General features: G+C 33.7%; 1 protein-coding gene and 1 long non-coding RNA gene across 2 annotated transcripts; one reads left to right on the forward strand and one right to left on the reverse strand.

Annotated features, from left to right (window-relative positions):
- The first annotated feature begins 1,275 nt into the window (after positions 1-1,275).
- On the forward strand, positions 1,276-4,758 carry LOC148308572 (uncharacterized). The gene is made up of 3 exons (XR_015837659.1): positions 1,276-1,329; positions 2,048-2,278; positions 3,070-4,758. It is a non-coding gene; the product is annotated as an uncharacterized LOC148308572 (long non-coding RNA).
- A 2,439-nt stretch (positions 4,759-7,197) lies between these two features.
- LOC148308573 (heat shock protein 23-like) lies at positions 7,198-10,401 on the reverse strand. The gene is made up of 2 exons (XM_088261492.1): positions 10,390-10,401; positions 7,198-9,371 (listed from the first exon to the last, which is right to left on the reverse strand). The coding sequence occupies exons 1-2, from the start codon at positions 10,399-10,401 to the stop codon at positions 8,709-8,711; spliced, it is 675 nt and encodes a 224-aa protein (XP_088117618.1). The 3' UTR covers positions 7,198-8,708.
- Between the last annotated feature and the right edge of the window lie 2,719 nt (positions 10,402-13,120).

Genomic DNA, 13,120 nt, shown 5'->3' on the forward strand with positions numbered 1-13,120 from the left:
CTTAAAATATTTTTTTTCTTATTTAAAAAAATTAAAGAGATCCTTGAGCGTCATGAGATTGCGCCAATTTCGTTTTATTTGGTTAAAGTTTATCTCTTCTTCGGGTTATTTGTAATCAATTTCGCGTTTTTTTTTAAATATATGCATTACTGCACTAAAACCCTTCTCTTCTAAATATGAAGATAGAAAGGCTATTATGGGTAATTTCAATTCTTCCCACAGAATTAGGTATTGATGACGAAAACGTATCCAAAAATTAATATAAACACATTGATTACATATTATTTTGGCTTCACAGTCATTTTGCAGATCAATAAATTACTCTTTTAAATTTGGACTAACACTTTCTACGTCTGATAAAAATGGATTGATTAACCAAGCTGATATCAAAAGTTCCTGTTAGTCTTTGAACCGTATTATCATATCTTCGATAAGGGCATTAATGTGGCTATGATACTATATGTCTTTTTTAATGGGCCCTTGTTTTATATGAAGAACTTGATAATATTGAGTATTATGCCAAAGTTAAAGTTAAATTTTGCGTATGAAAGTGTAGTTTTTCTTTATTGACACAACGTTCCCTTGAACCTCCCGCTCCCTTCTGCAGCACCCCCCAAATGCGAAAATTTTAAAAACGCCTAGCCAGACTTCCAAAACGTCCAGAAAGGGGCGCTGGCACCCCCGATAAGAAACATAACTTCAGGAAGTGGTGGACACTCCTTCTGTCCTTTTAAAATATTGTGTTTTCTGGAATTTTATATATATTATAGTAAGTCAAAAAAATTACCATTACCATTTACCGTTGTACGGCTGAGTTGAGTAACCATTATTAAACTGAACTTTTGAACTCAACTAAACGCCTAAACTCTTTTTATAAATGTCGCGTTTTAGCCGTGACCTTTCTATTTTTGTTTACACTGAAATAAATAAATTTAGATAGTGAAATATCTTCTTTGTAATATTAATATTATAATTTTGAAAATATGTAATACAACAAATTTCAATATCAATACCATTTAACCTGAAAAATTAATGATAAATATTTCGGCGGGTGGATTCGACATTCAGCCGCGGCGAAGTCACGCCCAGCCGCGGCGAAGTCACGCCCAGCCGGGAGTTTAGTACTAGTAGCCGTTTACGTCACTTCCGGCCGCTAGCGAATATCACTTCCAGCCATAAAAAATCGAGGTAGTTGGCGGTCTTTATATAAATAGTTAGTCTGTGATTTGCTGTGAATTATATAAATTAGTCTGTGCTGTAAATTAGCAAAAATCTATAACTTTGGCACTGTGAATTGTAAACGTGGCCAAAATAAATCTGCAGTTCGAGGTACGTGGTGCTCTTTTTTTATATCCTGTTATGATTTATATGATCGAAAATAAGGAAACATTTAGAACTAAATATATGTTCATTGTATAGTTACGTTTTTTAGTTCAATCTACAATTAAGTTTATCTGCAAATTTTGGTACCCTGGTGATATTTATCACCTTCTGTTGTCTCAATCCTGTGGATTGGTCTGCAGCAACAAATGACACCTCCTTTGCCATTCCGGTCTATTATGCGAAACCCTCGTCATCTCCTCAAAAGAATACGTAAAATAAAGTAACAATGTATGCAAAATTATGTTAGGTTGTGTACATAAGTGCCCTTTTAGGTTTTATCTTATAATGACAAAAAAATGTTGCTTTTTAAAGAATAGAGTTAGAAGATCAAGCAAAAATGAAGCTTATATTCTTCTTTGGTCTCAATCCTGCGGATTGGTCTGTAGCAACAGATGACATCTCATCGCCATTCTCGCCTATTTTCGGAAGTCCTCTTCAGCTCCTCATACGTCGAGTAGCCCATGTCTTTGTATAAGTCGCTTATATCAAGTCACTTTTATCCTAAATTAACGTTTGTACTTCATGTAATCATAGTAATATTTAACATGTAAACCAACACACATCTAGGAATTGGTAATGAAATTTGTAAAATTGCACAAGCTGAGGCCCAAACATAGATTCGCTTGGATTTTAGGGTGTTAATTAAAAATAAATTCTTTTTCAGCCATTCTCGAATTGAACCTACGAAGAGGATCTTACTTAGGAGAGAGCCCCGTAATTCGCGTGTTCCAAAGAAAAAGAAGAGCTTCAATGCCTCTATTGTCCTGAGCGACCCCGAGTCAATTAATTAATTAATTGCTCTAGGTGCTCAAAAGATGTATTTCTAGATTTGAGTTAGACTCTTCATTATTTGATGGGTCTGAAAGGATCAGAAATACTGCCCTCAGAAGACAAGGTTGGTCTTATTGCAGTGTTAATAAAATTTCATTAATGTGTTCGGCATTCACTTTGTTGTAGTATCTATCCATTTTAAATTAAAGTTTAAAATTTACTCAGTAAACATCACTTGTCCTTCAAATCTATTGTCTTAGTATTACGACGCATTCAGTGATGGGATTCAAAATTTTCAAGAACCGGTTTGCCCTTTAGGTACTATCGCTACCCTGGGGGGCAGTACCTAAAGGGCGAACCGGTTTTTGAAAATTAAAAAAATATATGTATTTTTACATTTATTAATTTATTTGTTTTTTATTCTACAAATAAACAGAACATTCACATAAAAACTGAGAATGCTCCAATTATAATAGTAGGTATAGATTTAAAAGTTAGTCCACTGGATGCCGTTGGTGTCATATTTGTCTATGGTGGTTGGGGCTGGTCGAGGCACCGCAGCATGTATCCCTGCTCTCTAATTTCTATAGCCTAAGTAGGTGTCCACCACCATAATGTACAAGTTAGGCACGCATGCTGCAGGTCCCGTGTTTGATTCTTGATTGATTGAGGGATTGAAATAAATAAATGTGATTTTTCAGTGCAGGACAGATCTCTTACTTACAGCTTACTCTTTTAACAATCAATATAGCACTGGTTCGATGCAATGCAGTGCCCTATGCACCATAAGGCATTGATGAGGGTTAGAATTTATTCTACTAGTTTCCAACTTCTTCGAGAAGAAGTTAGAAGCTATCCTATATGTATGCATTCGTACAAACCTAAGTAATAACAATATATTTTTTCTACTTACAGGTATTGATAGCACTATCAAAGGATTGTCAGTTCCGGAACCAATGTCTGCCAGATGATCATATGTAATATACTGGGAAAAGTGAAAAAAGCTATGCGTATTTAGCATTGTGATTACCAAATATTGGATCAGAGTCACCCATTCTCCAAGAGTCTTATTTCCGAAAAGTGATTTGTTACACCGCAAAGACTGGCAGCTGCCCAAGCATGCCAGAGAGGATGCAGGGGGATGTTGGCGTAGAAAAGTGACCCTTACAGAATAGCATAATACAGGACATATCTGTTGAATAAACCAATGCCGATTTAAATTACACGCTACTCTAAAACAAATATCCTTTTGCCATAAAAAACCAGAAGTGACATTTTCAGCAATTTAAAATACTTTATACGTAATATTTTTAAATCATGTTTTTTGGCAAATTTCCGATGTTGATCGCGATGTTGGATGGAAAAGTTTTGAGCTACGATTGTATATTTTGTGTATTTATTTTCACACCGCATATCAAGTGTTTGAAAGTTTTACACCGCATTGTGTGTTTGTATGTTTTAACTCCAAGATATTGGACAATTTTGTCAAATTTTGCAAACTCTTATTTTGTGCGCGTTCTTTGTTCCGTGCCAGTGCCCAAGGAATATGAAAAGACGAGCAACACGAATCCGAACATCCTGCTCCAGCAACCAATGGAGCAGAGGCTCTTCAATATGAAGGAGCCTCTTGCAACGACTGCATTTCATGCTTGAAATGCAGAGCGACCATCTCATTTCGCGCTACAACCCCAAGGATGAAGGAATGAAGCTAGAAACTGGTTTCGTATGATGGACCTTTATAACCTGTCGTGGAGCACCTGGAAGGTTTGATTGTCGGAAACATTCCTTCAACATGAGAGTTTGTACTATCATTGAAGGAGCTGGTAGGCTGGATAATCAATGACATCACTGGTGAATCCTACCAAGATACCACCGTGCCAGTGGTGGCAGGCCCTTGACCAAATAAGTCTTTTAGATGCGAGAGCTGGCTGCAGAACTGTTAGGCAATGCCCAGGGCTTCAAATATCTTCCAGGATTTATATATTAGTTTCCTGTCATCTCCGGATAGCTACTGTCGTTGTATGGTAGTGATGGTGATCAATCTGACCAGGTCACTGATAGAGGAGAAATATATTTAAATTGTTTATTGTTCCTCTTCCTAGAACATGCCTCTGTAATCGCAAATCAAACCCATCACATTGAATCTGTACAACATTGATTTTTAAGGAAAATTGTTTGGATGACGCGTTTGGATAGAGGAAATTAAATATAGTGAATATTAAAGATCTGTAATCTGTAAATTGCAGAGAAAATACTGGCTCAATTTCTATATTCAAAATTTTGAAGGTTTTTTTTTACCAATATGCTGTCATTATAAATAAATTTCAATAATCCATTCCTTATACTTAAAAATATTGAGTGCTGTTCCTCAATTTCCATAAAACAAATGGTTTTAATGGTCCTTTGTCCTGCTGTAAACTCGGAACAGGATAGACTTCTTGTGTGTAAATTTGATAAGAATTTTAACAATCACTGAATGAGTAGTCCAGACCCTACTTCATGTTTTTTTTTCATTTTCTGTAAACCTTGTTCTGTAAAATATAATTCCTGCATAATCAATTATTTTGAATGGATCTAGTTTGTAAATAAATAAAATGAAATATACATCTAGTTTTTTGATTTATTAGACTTGCTTTAGTTACTTTTGCAAATTTGTCAATAGATTTTGCTAAAATTGCTCAACCATTAACATAACATAAAACGATTTGATTTGATAAAATAGCTTTGTCAGGTTGCAATTGTGAAAATATTGGATAGTCAGCCATTTTTTTGGTCTGCACTCAGTATGACAGCTAGACTCGTGATCTGAGAGGGTAAAAAAGGGATATTTTCGTAGGATGTTGATGGAAACGCGATATGTATTGAATTCCACAATATAGGCTGAAGGGTATTCCAAAAATCAGGGGTACCTTTTTAAATGTATTAAATATTTAAAGCGCATTTTCATCATTACAAATGATGTATTTAAATGTAATCATTAGTTTTTTTCATTAATCAATTTTGAATAATAATTTATTTTTAATCGAAGAAAAGGAGAAATATTTGTATTTTTATTTTTTACAAAAATACTCTAATTTTATACTATTTCTGTGAATCTCCAAGCGGCTCATTATTAGAAATAGGTAACTGTGGTAGAGTTTGTTCGAACCGAGATACTCAAGAGTCCGTAACACTAACCACAGCACCACAACCCGACACATGTAATTCATTACAATTATTCATTTTCAAAATTAATATAGTTTCAGCATATCGCCATTAGATTATTGTCTTGACTGGCTTGAGTATTGTCAACTCTGAAGTAACAAGGTTTAAAGTTAGGAATACCAATATACACTTTTTAATATCAAGATTTAGTGGATTTATCATATGATGTACCTTTTATATAATACACTTTCAAATACTTGAAAGTGAAATTTTGAAAATAATAGATATCATAATACTTTAACAATCTAAGAAAATAACTAAGGAATACAATAATTGGCGTGTCCACTATATTTAAATCTAGATATTCCAATAAAATAAGAGTGAAATCATTTTCGGAGGGCTATTTGTTAGAATCAAATATAGGAATGTCCAACATTAGGAACACAGTTTCTCATAAACATCATAGTTTTAAATGAAAATAAAAATGTCTCTGATTTGTTGAAAGCGAGTTTTTGAGGAATGATCCCATAACTCTTCCTTTTGACTTTTATGGTGTATCTAGGCATTGCATCGGATCAATTTCATTTTAACGGGTCAGGAGTTGAAATAATCGGCGGGTATGTACGAGGATGTGCATGAATATGGAAAAGGCAAAGAACGTTTTCAAACAGTGGCGGGTTGTGGTCCTGTGGTTAGTTACGCGGACTCTTAAGTCAGAGTTTCTCGGTGCGAACCCACTCTACCACAATTTGATACCTATTTCAAATAATGAGCTGCTTAGGCTCACAGAAATAGTATGAAATTGAAATATTTGTGTAAATAATAGAAAACACAAATATTTCTCTAAAAAAAAAAAAAAGTGGTGTGGCATTCTATTCTCTCTTCCTATCCCTTCGGAGAAGCGGCGTGATGGTTTGTTAGTTACTCATATTTAAACAGGTTTAGAAAATTCATATATTCTACTATATTCCTTCATCGTAATTTTTCGCATTATTTTTTTCCAAATAAAAAAAAACTGAAATCCTATTCTACCCACCTGCTATTTAAATCGACAATTGTGCAATTATTTATCAATTTACATACATTCGCCGTAGTGAACGTATGTATTCAAAACATTGAATACTTTAAACATTTTTTTAATTAGTTTTTTGACACTGATACTACGATTTGCATTTTTAATATTTATAAAATGCACCCCTTTCTGTCCCACCACCCGTCAACAGCGAAAAATTCTAAAGGCTAAAAAAATGATATCTTTTGGACATATCGCGAACACTACAATTTGAGCGTACCTACCTATATAGCACTACCAATGTATGTACGATTTACGAACGCTTCACTTTTTATTGTAGTGTTTCTCATTACTATTGCTACCCCGCCCCCCGTTAGCTGCAGCGCGTTGTCCCGAAATATAACGTGCGCGACACAACGCAAGTAAACAAATCGTAAAAACATAAATAGGTACGGGAAGCTTCGAATAAATTTTGGACTGCATTCAAGTTCGAATAATCAATACAAAAATAACGAACTTATAATACCAACGTAATAATACGAATTATTTTATAAAATAAGATCCTTTTATTTTGAAAAATAAACATAACTGTAAATTATCTAGTGAATTAAATTAAATTATCATGCCGCTCTGTAGTAGGGCAGAGGATGGAACGCCATAATCATCTGTAATCTGTACCATCCATACTCTTCAAGATTTTAGGTTCCAGTTGAATTGGTCAGAGTACATCTGTTATCCTATTAACGTTTATCGCATACTCCTCTCTTAATCATTCTCTCGCCATCCATTCGCTCCACATGTCCAAACTACCTTAAAAACGATTGAATTGATCGTACTGTGTTTATCTTGGCCGTCCTTCTATTGTCCTATTTACATTTGTCAAATACAGTGGTACCTCGACATACGAGTTTAATTCGTTCCGCAACCTTGCTCGTATCTTGAATTACTCATATCTCAAAGCAAATTTCCCCATACAAAACAATTGAACTACCATTAATCCGTTCCAACCTCCAAAATGTCACCCCCAGTTATTTTTGTTACGTGGTTTTGAATAATAAAAACGTATTTATAAATATCAAATATTTATTGCACAAAAACAAAAAAGAGAATGAAAAGAAATAAATTAGATATCCTCACTGGTCTTTGCCTTTTTCGCTACATTTTTCTCGCTTTCACCTGTAGGCCGTTTAGAAAAAAAAACATGTCCAAGGAGGTTTGTTTCTTCCTCCCTCTCAGAATGTTCCGGAAATGAGTTAGGCAAGTGTCATTAAAAAGGTCATCATTAAAAGATCGTGATGGCGCGACTGCGTGTTACTACCGAACCGAATTCGTATCTCGAATTTCGCTCGTAACTAAAAGCAAAAAATCACTTGCTCGTCGGCTCGTATCTCGAAGCACTCGTATGTCGAGGTACCACTGTACTGCCTTACTCATTCTCTCGTCATCCATTCGCTCCACGTGTCCAAACCACCTTAAAAGCCTCGATTATTATTTACCATTATCCCTAATTTAGTCTTACGTTCCGTCTTCGAATGTTTTAATTTGTCATACACCGATTTTTCCACAAACTCTTCTGAGCGATCGCTTGTCTACAGCTCTTCTTTCATTCTACTTTTGCCAAGTTTTTTAGGTAGTGTGAAACTAGTGTGCCAAGTGAACATTTTAACTTGCAATTGTCCAAACCGGCATCATTTGTTTAGTACTCAAAATGAAACACGAATGTATTCTTAAATCACAAATTTATTAAAAATTATATTTAATACACACTAAAATAGTTAAGAATAGAATGTAACAAGATAAAGTTATATGCATTATGCATACATACGCTAGTTTTCACTTTAATTAGTTTTTTTTGCGTGAGGAAACATTCTAACAGTTTTATTTTGTTCACTAGGAATTTAGGTATTATCCATTAGCATACTGAAATTCTAATATGCTGTTTTTCGATAAGCGAAATTTGCAAATTTTAATGATGAAAGATTTTTTAAAATACAGAGAATTAAAAAAAAGTACAACGATACCTACTAGAGAATATATTAATACATTATAATCTCAACAACAGGCATAATGCTTGAATAAGAAACACGTTAATATTATTACATTACATACCTTAGAAGCACAAATAGATAACTTTAATTTTACTTCTACTCGCTGAAAATAAAACATCGATGTTTTTTTTAAATCTAACTTCTTTTTTTATACGGAACAACGAGCGGTTTTTAAATCTAATTCGTTAAAAATAAACATTTAGAAGTTAAATTTAAGTTATCTACACAACGCAGTTATTGCGTTTCATTAATCTACCCACTGTAATCGACTATCTGGAAGTTACTTTTTTTTAACTTATCACTTCGTCTTCACGCGACTAAATGAATTTTAATTTGGCAATGTTCACGATTTACAAGTACTTAATTGCTAAAGGGACTTCCGTTGGTGATTTGTCGGACACCACCTTCTTCTTTTCTTCCGGCAGATGCTCCACGCTGTGCTCCCTGACCTCGCGATGGACCGGACCAGTCTGCATGATGGGGATGATCCTCTCGTTCTTGTCTGGAAGAGTTATGGGGTCTCGAGGGGCCGTGATGGTCAAAACCCCGTCAGAAGAAAGGGTAGAAATCACTTCGTTGGGTTCGTGTCCTTCTGGAACGTTATACTTCCTGATGAAATGCCTAGAAATATACCCGTGCTCGTCCTGTTTCTCTTCGTGCTTCCCTTGAACGACGATTTGCCTACCGATCGTCTTCACTACGATCTCACTAGGAGCGAACTGATGCACGTCGAGACACACTTGGAACTTGCCGGGCTCCGACTTGATTGAACCCTGCGGAGAAGTTGTCAGGTGCTGCGGTTTATAAAACTCGCTTCCTAAACGACGGAATAATTCTTCAGGATCGAACTCCAGACCGAAGTTTTGGCCAAACAGCCGCGATGGGCAGTAATAATAATGCGGGAACCAAGACATCTCGGTTGCAGAAACGTAAACAGCGCGGACCTTCGCTACGAAACAGCTGGTTTTCAACTGGGGCGCCGGCACGTAAACGTTCTGCAATATAGCACTTCTCTACAAATTAAACACCCGAAGCTTAACATAAAGATTTCTTTAAATTAGATTTCAATATATCTACTTTTGTCACTCCAGTACAAACTTAATAAAATAGAAAGAGACGAAACAAAAACATTGCCACCTGTTTATGCCGGGAAAGATTGCGACAACCTGAAATGGAACGTGTTTTGTAGCGCGCTATCTCTTTCTTCACAAGAGTAGTGTCGTGATACGTATGGGTAAGCTTACGATTTATAATGTTTTGTTTTTATTTTTATCGCATATCATTCTTTAAATTTGCATTATTTTTTTAAAATTGCAATCACATAAAATAGAGATAAGATATTACTACTGGAATAAGTTTATACAAACGGGTATAAGTCAAGGTATTCTCGATATTTCTAGAAAATTAAAGTCACCATCATTTATGGAACGTTCTAGAAATTCGACAAGGAAACATCTAGAAATTTCGTAAATACATACATACATACATATAAGGATGCAAATGTAATACGAACCTACTTTTTATACAGATTTGAATTCGAAATTGTTATTTGTTTACATTTGTATGATATTTTTACGATAAGAAGTACCCAGGCATAGTATAGACATCGTTTTCTAGATTTTCTCGATGTTTCTCGAAAATTTAAGGAACATTTTGGAAATCTAGAATATTCTGATGTATTTATTTCATATTGAATTTTGTTTACACTTATTTTACCTTATCGCATCCGATAATTAATTTAAATTGTAGCTGTATATAAAAAAAAACATTAAATATACTTTTATAAATTTGTATTTTTTAAATCGTAGGTACGTATAACCTGAATGTAACTGTTATTTGAAAGAGAGGTTATCGATTACTCCTGAGATCCCTATTTTCTGATTACGGAGTGGAATATAGCATAATATTGGGGTATTATTATGAATGTATGTACCCAAAAATGAATTCCTTACATTCATAAGTGATAATTTCATTCAAATAAATAATACTAGTTAAGAAGAAGAAAAAAAAACTTGTTACTACTACTTCTACCCGTTTCTCCATTTCCCCGCAAGGGTAGACAGAGAGGATGGAACGCCACACTCTTCTGTCACTCTCCTACACTCCTCGCCTCCTTCACATTCACACATCTAGTCCTCCGATTACGTAGACTTTTGACACCACCAGATTTTAGGTTCTGATTGATCTGATCTTGCCAAATCTTTTTCGGCCGTCGTCGTTCTGTTCTCCCGCTCACATTCGCCACATTTATTTTCTTAGTCATCCTCTCGTCATCCATTCGCTCCACACGTCCATACCACCTTGCTTAAATTCCTTTATCCTTAACAAATGTATATATGTTCTCCTAGTATGCCCTCAATATTTAATGGGATACAGATGATGTACGTGAAGGAGCTCAGGGTATAGGATATTAGTGCTATATAAGATAGAAATGAAGATGAAAGGATTGAAAAAAACCAGTACCCGTCCAGGTATAGGGTAATATCAAATAAATATTCAACGAATATATTTTCTGGGTGACCCCAAAAACGATTTTCTCCAGGGTCTCCTCTGGAAAAATCTGGCCCAGACATATTAAAATTCTTATTAATTTGTGTTCTCTTCTGAAACAGTATGAAATAATTTACAGTAAAGACCTTGCAAATATACAATTTACAGTTTATTTGGCAAATAAATTAATATAAAAAAAATTAATCAAATAAATGAAGAAATATAGTTAAACAAATTTGTGAGACGAATGTGTTTGGTAATAGAAGCAGAGGAAGACTGAGGAAAACTTGGCATGATCAAGTACATATGTCAAATTCTTGAAAGTGGTCAGGTCAGGAGTCGGAATAATTGGCGTGTATGTATGAAAACATGTATGAATGTGGAAGATTGTGTGCATAGATAGATTGATGTGGTGTTCTATTCTCTCTGCCTACCTCTGCGGGAAGCGGCGTGATGGTTTGTCAGTTAGTTTAAAAAAAATCGAAAGGCTATAAGTACATTTTTGTTGAAATCTTGAAAGAAATAAGGGTGATTTAAATTCTCAGGGATTCAATTATTTATATTTTAATTGAAAGGATAACAAAAAATTTCTGACGTCATGAATTTTGAAGTCAAAGCTGTTTCAGTCGCTAAACCACGCATGTGCGTCAACAAGCAATGTGCGTATTCAAGCAATATTGTATGTAGTAAACAAGTAAACTATTAAAATGGTTTATTGCTATAAATAAATTTTGAATAATGAAAATTATTAAAATTCGAGAAATTAAATTTTGAATTACGTTTTTGACATTTCGCATTTTTATAAATGCAGAATGAATCTTAAAAACTGTTTCATACGCAGGATATATATTATCTATTATTGATTTCGAGCGAAAACAGCACATTAGTATTACCATGTAATACATATTGGAAAATTTGTACAATTTATGCATATTTAAAAAAAAATAACACCAAAAACATATCGATTTTCCACCGAGAAATCTCAATTTTTTTTTTGACAATTCCGCTTATTAAAATATTATATTTTTACTAATTTGTTTTCAAAGCCTATTACGTCCATCCACAATATTCCCAATAAATGTTTTTTATTTCTCATTTTAGGATAGTGTTATATATAATTTTTCATCTTAAATTCATTCATCACAAATTTTCACCTTTTTTTATTTTTTAGTTTTTTAATATATTTTTTAGAATTTTTATTCTTTATTTAATTTTTTGTTTTCTGTTAGTCAAGTATTTTGTATTTTTTATATTTTATATTAACACTTTTATTCTAGTTCTACTCTTTATAATATTTTATTGTATTCTTGCCAGTGCCCTTTACTATGACCTAAATATAATGTATACCCACACACAGACCATGCTTTTGTGGGATCTTTTTTTGTATTTATATTTTATTGTATTTGTATTTGTATTATGTTGTATAATGCAAAATAATTTAAAATAAAGAAAAAAATAAGGTACCTGAAAACATAACACTGTCCTAAAATTTGAAATACAAATGTGTTTGTGTATTGTGTATATATAATATAGAGCAGTTTCAAAGTAAAAAAAAACTTTATTGATTAAATTACTGTCTGGTTAGTTTAGCAAGTCATATATTAAAAAAAAAAAACAGGTTTAAACTATGAAAAATAGTATGGAAATAATAAAATATAACAAAATCATAAAATAAAATTTAAGTTTTTCAAGACTGAATCGTATTAGTCAATAATACTGAAGAATATCAATCAGTTTTAATGCTGATACTGAAGAGTATTAATACTGAAGGGTATTTATTAATCAGTCTTGAAAAAGAAGCGGATAGCTTTGAAACCGGTAGACATCATAATTAAGCTAAAATAAAATATTTATAGTGATTTTAAAACAAAGTTATTTATCAATTATAAAATGGAAAATGACAGTGTTAGTTCTTCAAATATTAATTATAAAAATTAAAGTACTTTTACATTTAATTCGTTTTATCAGTCGGTTTGTTATTTTTTTTAATACGTCGGAAATTTTTATCATCAATACGAGACGAACAAGGAAGTATCTAAACTCTAAACAGACACCCCTTCATCGATTGATGTGATTCGGCAATGTTGCGTAGCCTCGACCCTAACCCGGGACTGGAGAAAATCAATGCGAGATTCAAGGTTGCCGAATCTAAACGCAAGCAGCTATCGTTTGGCTGTTGCCGCGATGCCGCATGCCGGCCGGCACGTGTTGATTTGTTTACATTATATGTGGAGGTCCTCACCAAAAAGTTACATTTCCAAAATTGCATACA

This window comes from Brachycentrus maculatus, unplaced genomic scaffold (assembly GCF_059751285.1).
Source record: "Brachycentrus maculatus isolate JH-2025_06_01 unplaced genomic scaffold, ASM5975128v1 h1tg000157l, whole genome shotgun sequence".
NCBI lineage: Eukaryota > Metazoa > Arthropoda > Insecta > Trichoptera > Brachycentridae > Brachycentrus > Brachycentrus maculatus.